This window comes from Helianthus annuus, chromosome 9 (genome assembly GCF_002127325.2).
Source record: "Helianthus annuus cultivar XRQ/B chromosome 9, HanXRQr2.0-SUNRISE, whole genome shotgun sequence".
NCBI lineage: Eukaryota > Viridiplantae > Streptophyta > Magnoliopsida > Asterales > Asteraceae > Helianthus > Helianthus annuus.
This window is the reverse complement of record NC_035441.2, coordinates 181,632,286-181,647,955: the sequence shown is the minus strand read 5'-3', so window position 1 is coordinate 181,647,955 and position 15,670 is coordinate 181,632,286. Positions and strand designations below refer to the sequence as shown.

At 34.0% G+C, this 15,670-nt stretch overlaps 1 protein-coding gene across 1 annotated transcript; it reads right to left on the bottom strand.

Moving 5' to 3' along the window:
* Window positions 1–530: 530 nt before the first annotated feature.
* Window positions 531–5,934, bottom strand: LOC110879949 (long chain base biosynthesis protein 2a). Its single transcript, XM_022128500.2, has 12 exons — window positions 5,588–5,934; window positions 5,446–5,511; window positions 4,373–4,461; window positions 4,107–4,252; window positions 3,887–4,011; window positions 3,079–3,172; window positions 2,820–2,983; window positions 2,558–2,719; window positions 1,486–1,612; window positions 1,224–1,390; window positions 1,010–1,117; window positions 531–922 (listed from the first exon to the last, which is right to left on the bottom strand). Exons 1-12 carry the CDS (start codon window positions 5,711–5,713, stop codon window positions 827–829), a joined length of 1,470 nt encoding a protein of 489 aa, XP_021984192.1. The 5' UTR covers window positions 5,714–5,934; the 3' UTR covers window positions 531–826.
* Window positions 5,935–15,670: the final 9,736 nt, after the last annotated feature.

Genomic DNA, 15,670 nt, shown 5'->3' with positions numbered 1-15,670 from the left:
GAACGGGCTTGGCTCATTGACTATGAGCATCATAAAACAATTCATCAACCACCACAGAAAAGGTTATATAAAACGATCGTGGTTTAATAAACGGCTTTGGTAGAACTATAATTTTATATTTGATATTTGATTTATTAATGCTGGTAAAATTTACTGCTTTAATAACCAAAATATTTGTACATACTGTCACACCTAAATGTGCATGCTCAAGTAGTAGACTCCCAATAATTTTTCAAAAAAGAAAAATCAAATCAGAACTATTCTTATTAATGTTGTTCATAAACAAACTGAACATAAATTTCTTCCAACATATCGGGTAGAGATTGCGACTGAAAGATTACAAATAGGTCAATTCGGGTTATTTTTACTTCAAACGGGTCACATGTAACTAAAAAGTAAACCGGTCAAACTAAAAAATACAGATAAAAACAAATCGGGCCAACTATTTGTTATGGCCAGGTGCTTGCTTTACTTCTATACGGTTTGAGCTTGAAATCGAAACCCTAAATTGCTTCCAAATTCAAACAGTATTTAAGCAAATATGATAAATTAAAATATAAAGAAATGTGAGAAAATGTATAAACGTTTACCTAGTCTTATGAAAACCAACAAAAAGTTCCAAAATCATATGACAAGAACCACAATGCTTCAATAACAAGTTCTTGATTTTACAACACTAAGCATTGACCCGTATGACGGTTGACCCACCCTGCATCTGTACAAAACTTTAAAAAGAAAACACACCAGGTCAACACAAACAACTCTTTGGGGCTCTGATGCTTCAAACGCTTTTAACGCTTCTAAGCAACCGATAACTGGTTTTCTTTTACTCCACTTTTTCTCTGCCTTCCACCAGTTCATGCTTCTTTGGTTCAGCAGGAAAGTATTTTATGCCCACCAAGTCCCCGACTCTGCTTATAACCTGGTATTCATGTTTCTTAAATTAATCACCACAAGACAGATGTGAAGTTACTAAACTACCCTCTCTTTTCTCAAAGAAGTTTATTACCTCTAAAGCTTTGACCATGTCTTCCCTTGAATGGGCAGCAGAAATGCAGATACGTGCTCTAGCCAACAATAAAGGCGTAGCCGGAAATGCGACTGTCACCACAGCAACCTTTGACCACATAATAAAAGTCAATAACATCACCTTCAAAATATATAATTGATAATAATTTTAAAACAAGACGATTATCAACATGAAATGAAAAAAGGAAGCATACATTTTGCTTGAGACATTCCCTTGAAAAAGCTGGAATTTTTGCGGGATTGTAAAGCATAATGGGCATAACAGGAGAATCGTTATCGCCTAGAACCTCAAACCCCATTTTCTGCAGCTCTGACCTAAAGTAATTGCTGTTTTCACGTATTTGAGCAAGTTTCTGAGCCCCTATATTACCCAAACAAACAAAAGTTGAGACGATAAAATACCACAATTAAATAGGTGACAAGATATCAAGATTATGTTATCATGTAATTTCAGACCTCGACTAGAGCCGTCCTCTCCAAGAATAACTTTTATGGCAGATATAATCTGCTGCGCAGCAGGAGGCGATATTGATGTGGCATATAGATGAGCTGGACACGTATACTTCAAATACTGAATAAGTTCCTGAAAATGTAACATGCATAAAAAGCTTTAAATTTAAAGTCATTTCCTATGCAGTTTATTAGTTTATGCGGTAAATATCGGATATCGGTCAAGGACCATAGTTGTTAATAGCGAATAGCGACAAGGGACCTATATGCTACATGGCGAATAGCGACAAATCGTGACCGCTATTTTATATATAGCGATACACTAGAAAAAGAATTTTGAAAATTTTTATATGTGTATTATATCAAAATACCTTGGTATATATGCTATTTTACATGTATATTTAACAAAAAACCTATAAATCCAGCTATTTTATAGCTATATCTAATTGCTATTTACATAAAAAAAAACTAATTGTCGCTACACGGCTACACGCTATTGGTCGCTATGACCCAAATAGCGACACTTGTCGCTTCGTTACATAGCGCGCTATAGCGGTCGCTTAGCCGCTATTGACAACTATATCAAGGACCGATATTAATGATATAGGTCATCTCGGTGAGATAACGGTAATTTTAATATCATGTATAACAAGCCTTAAATTAAAAGTCTTATCCTATGTAGTTAATGTGGTAAATATCAGATATCGGTCAAGGACCGATATTTAAGATATAGGTTATCTCGGTGAGAGATATCGGTGGGATATCGGTAGTTTTAATATCATGCAGAATTTATATATATAGCAATTTAACACTAACAATTCAGTGATATATCGGTTATATCGCTCAAATATCGGTGATATATCGGTCAATATCGCCGATAATATTGGTACTGATATTCTGATAGATATTTTACATGGGGGGGCGATAACCGACATTAACTGCATAAATCTTATCTGAAACATTGACTATAAAAAATAAAAAAATAATAAAAAACAGAAATGACAGGGAAGATTCTTTGATGTAGGTTTATCATATTGTGACTTTTGACGACATTGAAAAAGATAGTAATTAAACAAACCTTGGATCCTGCTATATAGCCACCACATGATCCAAACGATTTTGTAAATGTTCCCATCATAATATCCACATCAGCAGTATCCACACCTAAAAGCTCACATACACCTCTTCCTGTTTTCCCAACTGCACCTATACTGTGAGCCTCATCCAAATAAACGTATGCCTGCATCAAATAATATAATAATTCCACGATAACTATATGCGCACCGCAAATAAACCAGTTTAACAACAAAACGATTAAACACGTATGCATAATGCATCACCTTGTATTTTTTGCATATAGAGACGATCTCAGGAAGTTTACAAAGCTCTCCTTCCATGCTGTAAATCCCCTCAACCACAACGATAATCTTCTTCCACGGTCTATGTGTTCTCGGTTGACCTTCAGCAATTTGCTCTCTTAAGACTCGTTCCAAATGAGAAGGAGCTACAAACCAATTACAGCAATATAAATATATGAGGGATTATGAACACACGCCAAAAACTTAAAATAAAATGATACCAGATAAGTAGATAGCTTACTGTTATGTTGGAAGACTCGAATGGTTGCACCGGACCCACGAGCACCATTGACAATAGAGTTATGGTTCAATGAATCACTGATTATCAACCCACCCTGTGTAAATTCCATTAAGAATGAGAAACTTTTGAAAAATAAACTAAGATTACATGTAACGCGTATTATAGAATAGAGATTTAGGTAAAGGATCAAATAGAAATAAAATTAACGTACGAAACGTACGAATTGGGGGAAAAAGCAAAAAAGTGGCGGTGTCATACTGGTAATTATCAGCAACTTCAATATTACTGGGGAAAAAGCAAAAAGTGTCTTGTAGAGTAATTATCAAATTACTCTAGTAGAGTAATTTTGACTTCTGTAGAGTAATTTTGGAAAATGTCTTGTAGAGTAATTTTGTTAGCATTTAGGTATGGGGTTTAGCTTTATGGTTTAGTTTTTAGTTTGGGGGGGGGGGGGGGGGGGGGGGTTAGTGTAATTTTGATAATTACCCTACACGACCAAAATTACTCTACATGAACATTTACAATGGTTTAGGTTTTCTTAGGTTTTTTTTTTTTTTTTTGGGGGGGGGGGGGTGTAATTTTGATAATTACCCTACAATTTTGATAATTACCCTACACGACCAAAATTACTCTACATGAACATTTACAAAATTACTCTACAGAAGCTCAAAATTACTCTACTAGAGTAATTTTGAAGTTGCTGATAATTACCAAAATGACACCGCCACTTTTTGCTTTTTCCCCCAATTCGTACGTTTACTTTATTTTTACAAGAACTTAACTCTAGAGATTTATACAAAGAACATACATGTTTTACTAATACAGGAAGGATAGCGGAGTTGGTGACATAGCCCATGCCAGTAACCATAGCTGCTGGTTTTCCGACAAAATCAGCTACAACTTGCTCCAATTCAACATGCAATGCAGTAGTGCCTGAATGAACCAGTGAATTGGATGTAAATAGCATCAATAAAAGCTAAGGGGTCATGATATTATAAATTTAAAATGGAAGATATAATCAAAAATACCTCCTTCCATACGAGTACTGCATGTGCTTGCAGAGTATCTCTGCAAAGTTTCAGTTACACGAGGTGTGCAGTATTCATCTGCTGCAGCAAAGCCAAGGTAGTTGTATGATCCTAAGTTAAGGCACCTACTTATTTTAGTAGTCCGTCTGCATGAAGTGAACATTTTAATTATCATACAAGATATGTCATTTGAAAGATAAAGAGAGAAATAAAAAAGTTAAGTCAAATATCGAGTGCAAGCTTAGCATGTGAATCGAAACACTCACTGGAGAGTCTTGTTATTGTCATTAGAAACACGCTCCACCACATCAAACCAAGCATCAGGAGGGCTTGCTATTGGCCGTCCAAAACAATCCTGCATGTATGTCAAACATCTCAAGTGATGACCTTAACTTCTTGGTAACAAAGGCTCATGATGCCTCTAATTATAAGAACAGGGGATTTAATTAGACAAAGCATAGAAACAATGTGAGCATGAAACAAAAGTTCGAATTATGACACAATCAGAAAAGCGATAATCCCTTGACTAGATGTAAAGAACCATACTTGTTAAAAGCCATCGCCTCTTGCGCCTAGGCCCATTTTTCAGGCGAGGCGAGGCAGTTGCGCTTTAAGTCGAGGAATATGCACTTTAATTCTCCAGGTGATGGTTCGGCGCACATTCCGGCGAGATTCCTAGATTCCGGATAGTTTCCAGCCAAATTCTCTAAATTCCGACAAGATTCTAGCCAGATTTCTACTTTTATCTAAAGAAAACTACTTTTCTACACTAATACACTAATATTTTTAGAACTTTTGGTTCTAAAAAGATAACATATAGTTTTATATAATATATTTTGTTTATTTTATTTGAAGAATAGTATTCTTTTTCTAATACATAATATATTTTTAACTTTTTTTCATTATGCGCTTAATTTTTCTCAGGCCCTCGCTTTTTTTGCGCTTTGCACCTAGGCCCCAAGCGAGGCCTATGCGCCTTGAGTGCGCTTAGCGCCTTTAATAACTATGTAAAGAACACCATCTTTGTACTTTTAGTTCTACACTAAAAAATTTCCAAACAATAACTATTTACCAAGGGCTTAGACTCCAATTCCAAACCATCTGAATATAAAAATTTTAAACCGTACCGAATCGTTTAGAACATTCAAGTGCAAGCAAATCAGTTAGCTAGCACATGGATCTATACATATGAACATTTGAATTACTTACATAAACATTAACCTGAAATATCTTACATCATCATGTCCTTATAATAACCAAATTTCATTAAAGCATTTCCAGATGCATTATTATACAAATAAAAAAAAACAAAACAAGTTAAGATGCATATATACAGTACCTGTATACGTAGATAGAGACGGCGTATATAAAAATCTTCAAGCCCTAAGCAGATCGGAGCATAACCCTAACAATTCACACATCATAAATATAATAATAATAACATAATCAATTCGAACAACAAAAAGTAGAAGGCAACGAACCTGAAGATTACTCGCTTTCCACCAATCAATGAATTTACGGAAGAAATCACGCAACTGACCAAACGCAAAGAGCAAACCATAGCTGAAATAAGTTGTCAGCGCGGTCAAATACGGAATTGTGATCATGTTAACCGTTGGATCTCGTTATTTTGTGGCTAATCTGATGAGAAACGTAAAAGATCTTATTAGCGGTATGTGTGATACGAGTGACCGGAGATTGGAGAAATGGACCGCCGGCAACGACGGTCTGGATCGGCGGAAGTTTTAATCCTCTGGTTTTTGATAATTTGATGAATCATGGAAAATTAGATGTTGAATTGGATTTGGATGTTTATTTTTTATTTTTTTATATAATTTGGGGCATGTGCAAAAGCCCATTTGAAGTTGAATTATGGTTAAATGTATGGCCCACCATGTTGCTCTTGTTTTTTTACATATTCATGGAATACGATTCACTTTCAAGATGACTTGGTGATGAAATAGTAGATATGCGAGACTCAAAATCTAATGTTAAAGAGCGTGGAGGTTCGAGTCCTCTTTAAGACATAATATTGAGAATGCTCATTGAATGAGCAATTCAATAAGAGAGCTCGGATAGCAATACCGATTCGATCCGAGCTCTCTTGGAATCAGTTCGACAGTGGATCACGAAGTCTTGGTCATCTTCTCTATCTAATGAATGGGGAGTCTGCTTTTAAATTGAAAATCATCCGGCCTGCAACCACCCCTCGAGTCGAAAACTTAGTTTTAGAGAAGGTTTGTTTTTATTTATTTTTATGAGTTTTTGGAGTAATTTGGGTCCCCAATTCTACTTGAATTTGCCACATGTGAACTGACTTCGTGTAAAAATGTATTTGGGAACGTCGGAGCCAACATTGGTTTAAAAAAGAGAAGACGCCAATGAACCTTTAAGATCATAGGCTTAGGTTGTGGAGATTGAAGGCGACTGTAAAAGTCATTCAATGAGGCAGATTGTGAATAAATTACACATGTTGCTTTGAAGTTAGGGTTAATTACCATGATTTTTTTACCACGCTGAAGTCGGGTCGGGCCATGTATGGTGGCTTAAAGTTGAAGTCGAGATTAGGTGCCCGATTCCACCATCAAATCACTCGCTTCTTTCATTTTTTGCATTTCAAAAATAATGGGCCAATTGATCTCAATTACACTAGAGATCTTGGAAGAGAAGAAATAAAGCCTAACATGTTTGCAAATCTTTCTTAAAAACGGTTAGTTTTTTATAATATTAAACACAATGCAAGTTAATTTTAGAGGGTATATTTTAAAAATACATACCGAATATAAATTCCCCTATAAAGACCTAATCACGTACAACATGTTTCACAATCAATACATTCATCACAAACATTGTTTGAATCATAAGATTTTTTTTTCTTTCGGAATCAATACATTCATCACAAACATTCATTGAATAATAAGATTTTTTTTCTTTGGGGTTACAAAATAGACCCTTAAATACTTTTAGTTAACACATTTTGACATACAAATCAAGAATCAGCAAACTAGTCCTTTCAATACTATGACTTATTTTGCCATTATCTTTTTCTTTAGCATTTTGGCATTTATTTATTTTGTTTTACTTTTATTTTTTGTATCTGATATAAATTACATGTGCTTCAGTGTTGGATTACATGACACGTGTAACCTACGTTTATGGACTGCTTTGGAGGACTTAAAAATATATGATTCTAAAATTGAATAACTAAATCCATACCTACAATTCTTAATATAAAGAATTTGAATAGAAAGTTTTGCCACTTCATGAACAATATTGGTTCTTGTTAAAAATATATCAAGACTTTAAAACTATAATGAGAGGATAAATGAAACACCAATGGCAATTGAAGGATCTAAAGCTATAATCTACCTATAAGTGGCATGTGTAGCGAAAAAGTGTATGAACTCCACTTATCACAAGCCAAATGGGCCAAATGGACCAAATGGAATATAGGTAATGAGGCATCACATTCATTTTTCTTTTTCTTGCTAGATGACCATACTCATTTAATGCTTGTTTGGTGGTCGCAGGGGTTTGGTCAGCTTTCAGTGTCTGGTGTAAATTGCCTCAGATATATGCTTTCGACTTCAAAGATATTATGGAGATACCCAATTTCACGCAAATAGGTAAGAAATCAAAGAGTATCATTCAAGGTTTAGTGATTATTTCGTGTTGGTGTATCTGGAAAGGAAGAAATGAATTGGTCTTCAAGCAGATTAGACGAAGCCCGCAAGATATTTTAGGGGAGGTAAAATCGAAAGGTTTTGGGTGGGTTAGAAATAGATCTTCTTGTAACTATATTAGTTGGGTGGGTTTCTATAAATACCCGATGTATATGTTGTAATTGTCTGCCCTTTGCTCGTTTGGGTCGGGGGTGTTGTTTGTTGTTTGGTCTTTTGCCCGTTTGGATTGGAGGTGTGTTTTTAATGAAATATTATTTTCAAAAAAAAAAAAAATTGACCATACTCAGTTTATCATCAAACCCTCAACTTAAACATGTTACATGTTATATCATAAGACAAAACTCAAATCATGATATTTAAGATGATCAAATCTTGATTATATAATACAATAGAATTTTATTTTTGAAGAAACAAGATAATGTACCTTTTGTTAAATATGATAAGTAAGATGTCTCAATACCCTATAACAATAATGGAAGAAGAGGGCTAATATGAAAAACGAGAGTGTTTCAGACGAGCCAAGGACGACTTCCTAGAAAACCACTTCAATGGTTGTCTAATTGAACGAGTTACAATATACAACCTTAGATTTCTATGGATTTAGGCTCGCTCTTCGGTCTTCATATAAGACCTCTCTTCCTTTCCGTTTACCCTTTTGCATTAAAGTCTTTTTTTCTAAAATAGTCTCTGCACTCTAAACCACAAGAAATGATAATCACTATGTCCTAACATGGAAAAATGCATTCTTCATTGACATACTTATAGTTATAAAATGACACATATATATAGGTGCATGTATGAGGAGGTATGGAGTTGCAAGAAGTATCATTCTTAACCCTACCCAAGCCAACATGTCCACTTGTGATAAAATGCTACTTTTTTTTCTTTACTGGCATTTTAAAAATTAAATTAACTATCCATAAATGAATATATTCTAATCATCAGTCGGATGTTTACAATAGTATCCAATAGGCAATATGTAATACAAATTCACTTGTTTTTTCTTTTTATGTACCTAATAATTTTTGACTTTTTGTTATTCCAAATTGACAAATATTGACATCCTACTCAAAGATATTCCTTTGTGCCTATACATTTTTCGTATTTTCCAAGTGTTCAAATGTGAATCACATAGAGGGTATTTTGAGATGATGTTAAGTTTGGTTTGGTTTTACTAATGGCCACAAATTGATTTTGACCCCCACCCACATCAAAGTAGTGATTGGTGCAAAAGGTGTGAAGTGTCAACTCTTGATTTTAAGTCAACTTTAATGAACTTGTTCTGTTTTTGACGTATAGATTTTGACCGCATTTAGATTTTATTCACTTATTTTATTCTATTTTAATACTCTCTATTGATGTAAAAGGGATTAAAAGAAATTAAACATTTAAATCGTTTTATAAATAAGACACAACTTTTATATATAACAAAAACCATTATGTAGTAGCAGCATTGGAGTCCAATGAAGAAACCTTATTATCACTATACAAAAAGAAATCAAAACATTTGTGTAGACTTTTTGTAATGCCAAAAAAATGGAAAATGATGTATGTTATACGATCATACAAAAATTAGAGGATATTAAAGTGAAATAAATTAAGGTAATACAATCATATTTACTACACTTATTTTATATATAATTCCGAAACCATACTTTTATGTTAGGCGGGCATATACGGATTTTGGTTGAGTCGACTAATCACTATGAATATTTGTATAGGGTTTCACAACGTGTACTTTTGAATCTAAGTATATAACTTCATTCACGTAGTGAAATACTACACTTTTATAATGCTTATCGTTTTTTATACAAATGCATCCGTACCAACGACATACATGTATTTTTAATGGATGTCTCTACTTGCACTTATATGCATTGGTTTGGGTTAACCAATACCACATCTATGGTCTTTCAATGCCTATTTTGATACCAAAACAAATATGCATTGGCTATATATATGTATATAACTTTTATAGAATATATCTCCACCTAATAGACGAATGTGCATTTATTTAAGATGGCATTTTACCAACGGATTGTAACGTTAGCGAATTGATAGAGTTTGATCACACGTGAAACAACTTTAACATAGTATTGTTTACTTATGATGTGTTAATATTATTATGGATGTCTTGGTGACTATTTGCATGCAATGCCAGTTCGTGTCGTTGACACATAGCACTTTGGATATAACACACATGTTAAGGTGAGTTCATAACTCTTTTCTAAAAGCAAGCGTCCCTGGTTTGGGACAACACCTTTTTACAGTAGCCCTGGTTGGGGTTACACGCACGTTCCTTGTGAGAACCACTAAACATACTATCTACTTGAGGTGGAATAATACACTAGGACTAAACGAAAACTCTATCTTGAAAGTCCCTACATTTTACCGATTAGATTGTCGGGTGGGCATACGAGGGGTATTAGTTGATAGGCCTTATTAGGTTTGACAAACCTCACACCGTGCTGGAGGCCGGGTGTGAACTTCTAACCTTCACTCTTGCATTAATGTTGATAGACATTAATGAGAGCACAAACGAAACGTCAGCATTTGGTACACAGTTTATTCATGTGATGGGGTTAGCTACCCGAGTTATATATAAAGCAAAAAAAAAATTGTGAACTTTACTTTTGTTAAACTAAAATTTGTGAATTCGCTAACTTTACTGTTGACACGTAGTTGCATGCTTTGCAGGTCACTAGGTGCAGCTCAGATGGGAACTTGTAGCTTGGAGAGTGTCATGGCTTTTGGTTAAACCGTTTACATTGTTTTGCTAAATAACTGTGGTTTTCAATTATGACTGGATTTTATACTTTTGCTTCTGCTATAACTTAAACTTACGTTTTCAAACTTCTAAAACTATTATCACTATTCATGTTGATATGGTAGTTAAACATTTTACAATTAAACTTTAAATAGTTTGACATGATTAGTGGCTTGATCTTGGATGTCACACGCCTCGCAGTAAAACCCCGCATGTGAAATTTGAAGGTGTGACATATACTAATTGTGTGCAAGTTGTGTATGGGGTGAATAAGTATGCGCACACCAGATACATATTGATATATACGCCTTAGTTTTCTTGATTTAAATAATTTATATAAAAAGATTTGTCCACATGAATTGAACAAACTTTGTTCTTTGTAAAGATACATTATAATATGAAAACTTTAATGGCATTTTAACATTTAGAGTAATGCAAAACACCAATAAGAATCAAAGGATCTAAAGTTCTAAACTTCCTATAAGTGGAATGTGTATAAAAAAAAAAGCAAAACTCCACTTGTCACCTAAGCCTAAGGGGACTAAAATATATTTTGGTACTCACGCATAACATTTAGTTTTCTTTATTATAGGAGTTGGGACCATAATCAATTAATCATCAAACCCTAAATCTAAACATGTTACATGGAATATCAAATGGCATAACTCAAGTGGGAATTTTCTCTTTAAATGAAAAAGTGATATACCTTTTTTTTAAATGTGATAAGTTAGATGATTCAATACACTATAATAATAATGGAAGAAGAGGTCTAACATGAAAAACAAGAGCTTTTCAGACAAGCTAAGGATGACTTCCTAAAAACCATTTCAATTTACAACCCTAGATATATGTGGATTTAGGCAAGTCATCCTTGGCTATCCAAATCGCTCTTCGATTTTCATATAAGACCTCCCTTCCTTGTCGTTTACACTCCCTCATTACACATTTTCAAAATAGTTATTGCCCTTCAATCTAAACCACAAGAGATGACTCGTTATCGCATAATGTGGCACATTGTACTCTTCGTTGACATACTTATAGTTATAAAATGACATCTATATATAAAGGAGTCAAGAATGAGATGTGAAATTGTAAGAAATATGGTCCTAACATGCAAGTCAAGATGTCCACTTGTAAAAAAAATGCTTTTTTTTTTTTGCTTTAGGAACATTTGAGAAATTAATCAACAATGCATAAAAGAATATATTCTGGTCATCCATCCATTTGATATTATCCACCTAGAGCCACCTGTTTAGATTGGATGTTCACAATTTTATCCGATAGGCAGTATATAACACAACTTTACATTTCTTTTTATTATCTACCTAATAATTTTGACCTACGGATAAATATTGACCTCCTACTCAAAGATATTCCTTTATGCCTTTCTTTTCCCTATTTTCCAAGTGTTTAAACATAAATCACATAAGAGGTCCAAAATGGTGATTGGTGCAAACCATGTGAAGTGTCGACTCTTAATTTGAAGTCTACCCTCGTATTTTGACATTGAGATTTTGACCAGACATAGATTTTATTCGCTTATATCAATCTATTCTATTGCATACTTTCTATTGACATAAAAGGGATTTTTAGAAATTATTCAATTAAACAGTCTCATATATCATATGCATTCCATATAAAATTACAAAATGGGGTTTCAAGTATTTTAAATTGTTGTTTTACAGGAAACCTAAATATCATCTAAGATTCAATTTGGATATACAATTTAGGAGTCTGGGCCCAAAATTGTTTAAAATATATCTATGTTTTATGTATAAATATATTGTAGAAAAAGTCTATTCAAGTTCACTGTTTGGCTCAATGGATGCGTCCCTTGTCTGCGGAAACAATTGTCATGAGTTCGATTCCCTATGAGTGTTGGTTTTTCTTTTTCTACCTGTCTTGATTTCTTTCAATTTTTGTTTGAGCCTCAAGAGGCTAATTTAGCATATTTTATTAATATTTAATAGGTGGAAAGGCCCATATGCTCACGCAAACTCCAAACTTATATTTTACTTTTTAGTCTTAGTAACCAAGTTTTAAAAGTGTTCTAATTAGGTCACTGGTGTTGTTTTTGTAACAATTAGATAACTTAACATTCAAATCGAGTCATGTCCTTTTTTCCATGTGTCAAGAAAAAAATGGAGTATAAGATGCTGGGGTCGAATTATTTTAATACATGAATTTATATTTATTAAAAATAAAAACCGTTTAATTACATTAAAAATTAAAAAAACAAGTTACAATCCACGTCATCACTCGAGGTTAGCATCAAATAAAAGAGAAAAAAGAAACAAAAATCCACATCACCACGGTTACCTATGAAATGGATGAAAAAACCCTTAATTTTGATGAAAAATGAATGTTGAGTGACCTGATTAGAACACTTTTGAAACTTGAGTGACCTAATTGAAACACTTTTAAAACTTGGTTACTATTCTACAAACTTACCCCTACTTTTTATGAGTTTTTTTTTCTCATTTAACCATTAAAAAAACTTAACATGTTTTCCTGTTTAAATTTGTCAGCTTTTATATTTCTCATTTGTCATTTAACCATTTATATTTTATATTGTAAATGGTTAAATGATAAATGAGAAATAGAAAAGCTGACAAATTTAAATAAGAAAACATGTTAAGTTTTTTTAATGGTTAAATGAGAAAACAAATGGAACTAGAAATTGGTTAAATGAGCTTGTATTCACTCTATGAACATGGATAATGTGATAACTCATAAGTTTTTATGACAATCCTGAAATTAATTGTAATAGTCTTAATACCGATTTTTACATATACTCGAATCCTGTATTTTGATTGAAACATGTGATGTGCATATTACAACTTTGGTTGCTGATTATGGACTTTGAGATATAGAAAATGTCGTTGGATCCTGGCCACTTGTTCATCGGTGTAATATAATTAGAGACCTCATGATTCTTTTAACTATTAAACATAGAACATTTTGCTACAATGACTTCTTATTGTTTATTTTTTATCACAACCATCGTCCTATTACTTATTATATATATATACACACACACGTTTATATTTAGGAGTCCGTCTTTTCTACCCGCACAAGGCTTTCGAATTATTAGGGATTCTCAGGGACGAACCTGATAATTTTAATACATGTTATGACTAGAAGAAATTAATGTTTTAGTAGTTAATTATATTATTATTTAGAACTTAATAAAAAGCAGAATTATTATTATCAAATAAATTATAATCATGCAGCTGGATTCAGGGTTTGGTAGAAACCCTTAACTAGGTTTCTATTTGTTGCAATCTTTGTTAAATATTAATTTATAAAACTAATAAGAAGCAAACGTTTTAATTAGAAAGATAAAATGAAATCAGTTTTAGATTGGATCTCGATATCATTTCATAGAAGATATAAATCAAGGAAGAAATTTCTTCTTAGGTAATCTATCAAGTTGAATCACTTGAATCAAAGTTGAGATGAATCGAATTACAGGTACTTATGTAAGGCCGTAAACCCGAGAAACCTAACAATTGGATCATTGCATTAACATGTAGTTCATAAACTAAGAATAGTCATCGATAGCAGTGAATATTACATCAAAACAAAGTATTGGCAACATAAAGTCTTTCAATCTAAAATAAACATTTATATAAGATCATGGTCGCAAAAATCGCTAGGCGTTCCTGTCACACCCCAACCGATAGCGGAATCATCGGGGCGCGACACTAGGCGAACCAGATTGCTCAAGAGAATCCATAACGACTATTCATTACCAATATTTAACAAGTTTAATATCCCATACTATTAAACAAACATTCTAACAAATGTCATAACAGAAATCATGTCTCTCAAACAAAACAAGTCCGACAACCTAGATTTTATCTGTGGGTTTCTAGTCTTCCTATCCATTGCAGCATATGATAATCATCAACCTGTCACATACGTTAAAATAAAGTCAATACAATAATGTAAAAGTGAGTACACAAGTTTAGCATAGATATAGTATGAAAAGTGTTTACGCATAATCAACATGTAATACGTAACGGGCGAATCAAGTAAGCTATCAACAATGATACAACCTAACCACATGACTGCGAGTAGAGTATCGCGACACATGTTCACCGAGGCGAACACATGAAGTAAAGTATGTGATCCTTAGTAACCCCTGAGCAAACAGGTGCTGAGTCCAAACTATAGTACTATCGTTGCTAAAGGCGGTCGGGCAAGTAATCACTGTGTAAGCATAGCAACAAGGATTCAACTAATCATGTATAGCATGCAGGAACGATTAGCGTGTGTAAAAGTTTTAAGCGTTGTGTGTTGTGTTTTTGATAGAGAACGTATGTAACACCCAAAAGTGGGTTAAGTGAAAAACGGTTCGAGTATACTCACAGTGCATGTCTAACAAGTAAACACGGTCTGGAAATGGACTGAAGGGAGCGCTGGATCAGCCTACGTACGGGAACAGAAGCGTAAGTCCACCAAAGTGCTGAAACGATCGAAATCGAAGTGTCGGTAGGAAAATAGAGGCTTCGTACGAAGCTGGTGCCTTCGTACGAAAGTGGTGGTCTTCGTACGCGTGTTGCTTCCGTTGTCCAAAATCGAGGGTGCTTCGCGTCTATCTTCGAAAAATAGAGTGTTCATCCCTCCAACCTTAAGCTACTGATTAAACTTAAAGTCGGAGAGGTCTTTGTCTTAGTCACGGGTGAGAATTGGGTTGTGATGTGTGAAGTCAGTGCCTTCGTACGGAGCCATGTGTGCCTTCGTACGAAGCCGGGCTTCGCACAGAACAGCCCAGCTCGCATTCGTGGCTGTTCTTCGCATTCGGAGCTGTTTCTCATCTGAATCAGACGTGTTTTCAAGTCCTATTCAAGACGGTTTTGACACTACCTCATCCCACTATCCAGTGAACGAAATACATGTCGTTTTAGGTCCGTTTTAGTGTGAAAATCTAGTTTAAAGGGGTTTTTAAAGCGTCTTTACCTAGATCTAACACTTGGTGAGTGCGAAATCTGTAGATCTCTAACTTGGGAAGCCGAGGCTAGGCCCAATACACTCGTTTAAGTGTAGATCCGTGATAAAATAAGAAGATTTGATGAAAAAGATGAATGTTTTTATGAAAAAGATGAAGT

Coding starts and splice junctions, on each gene's coding strand:
- LOC110879949 (XM_022128500.2), bottom strand. CDS start 5,713: ATGATCACAATTCCGTATTTGACCGCGCTGACAACTTATTTCAGCTAT. Junction 5,512..5,587: donor GGAAAGCGAGTAATCTTCAG/GTTCGTTGCCTT, acceptor GTGAATTGTTAG/GGTTATGCTCCGATCTGCTT. Junction 4,462..5,445: donor GTCTCTATCTACGTATACAG/GTACTGTATATA, acceptor ACATACATGCAG/GATTGTTTTGGACGGCCAAT.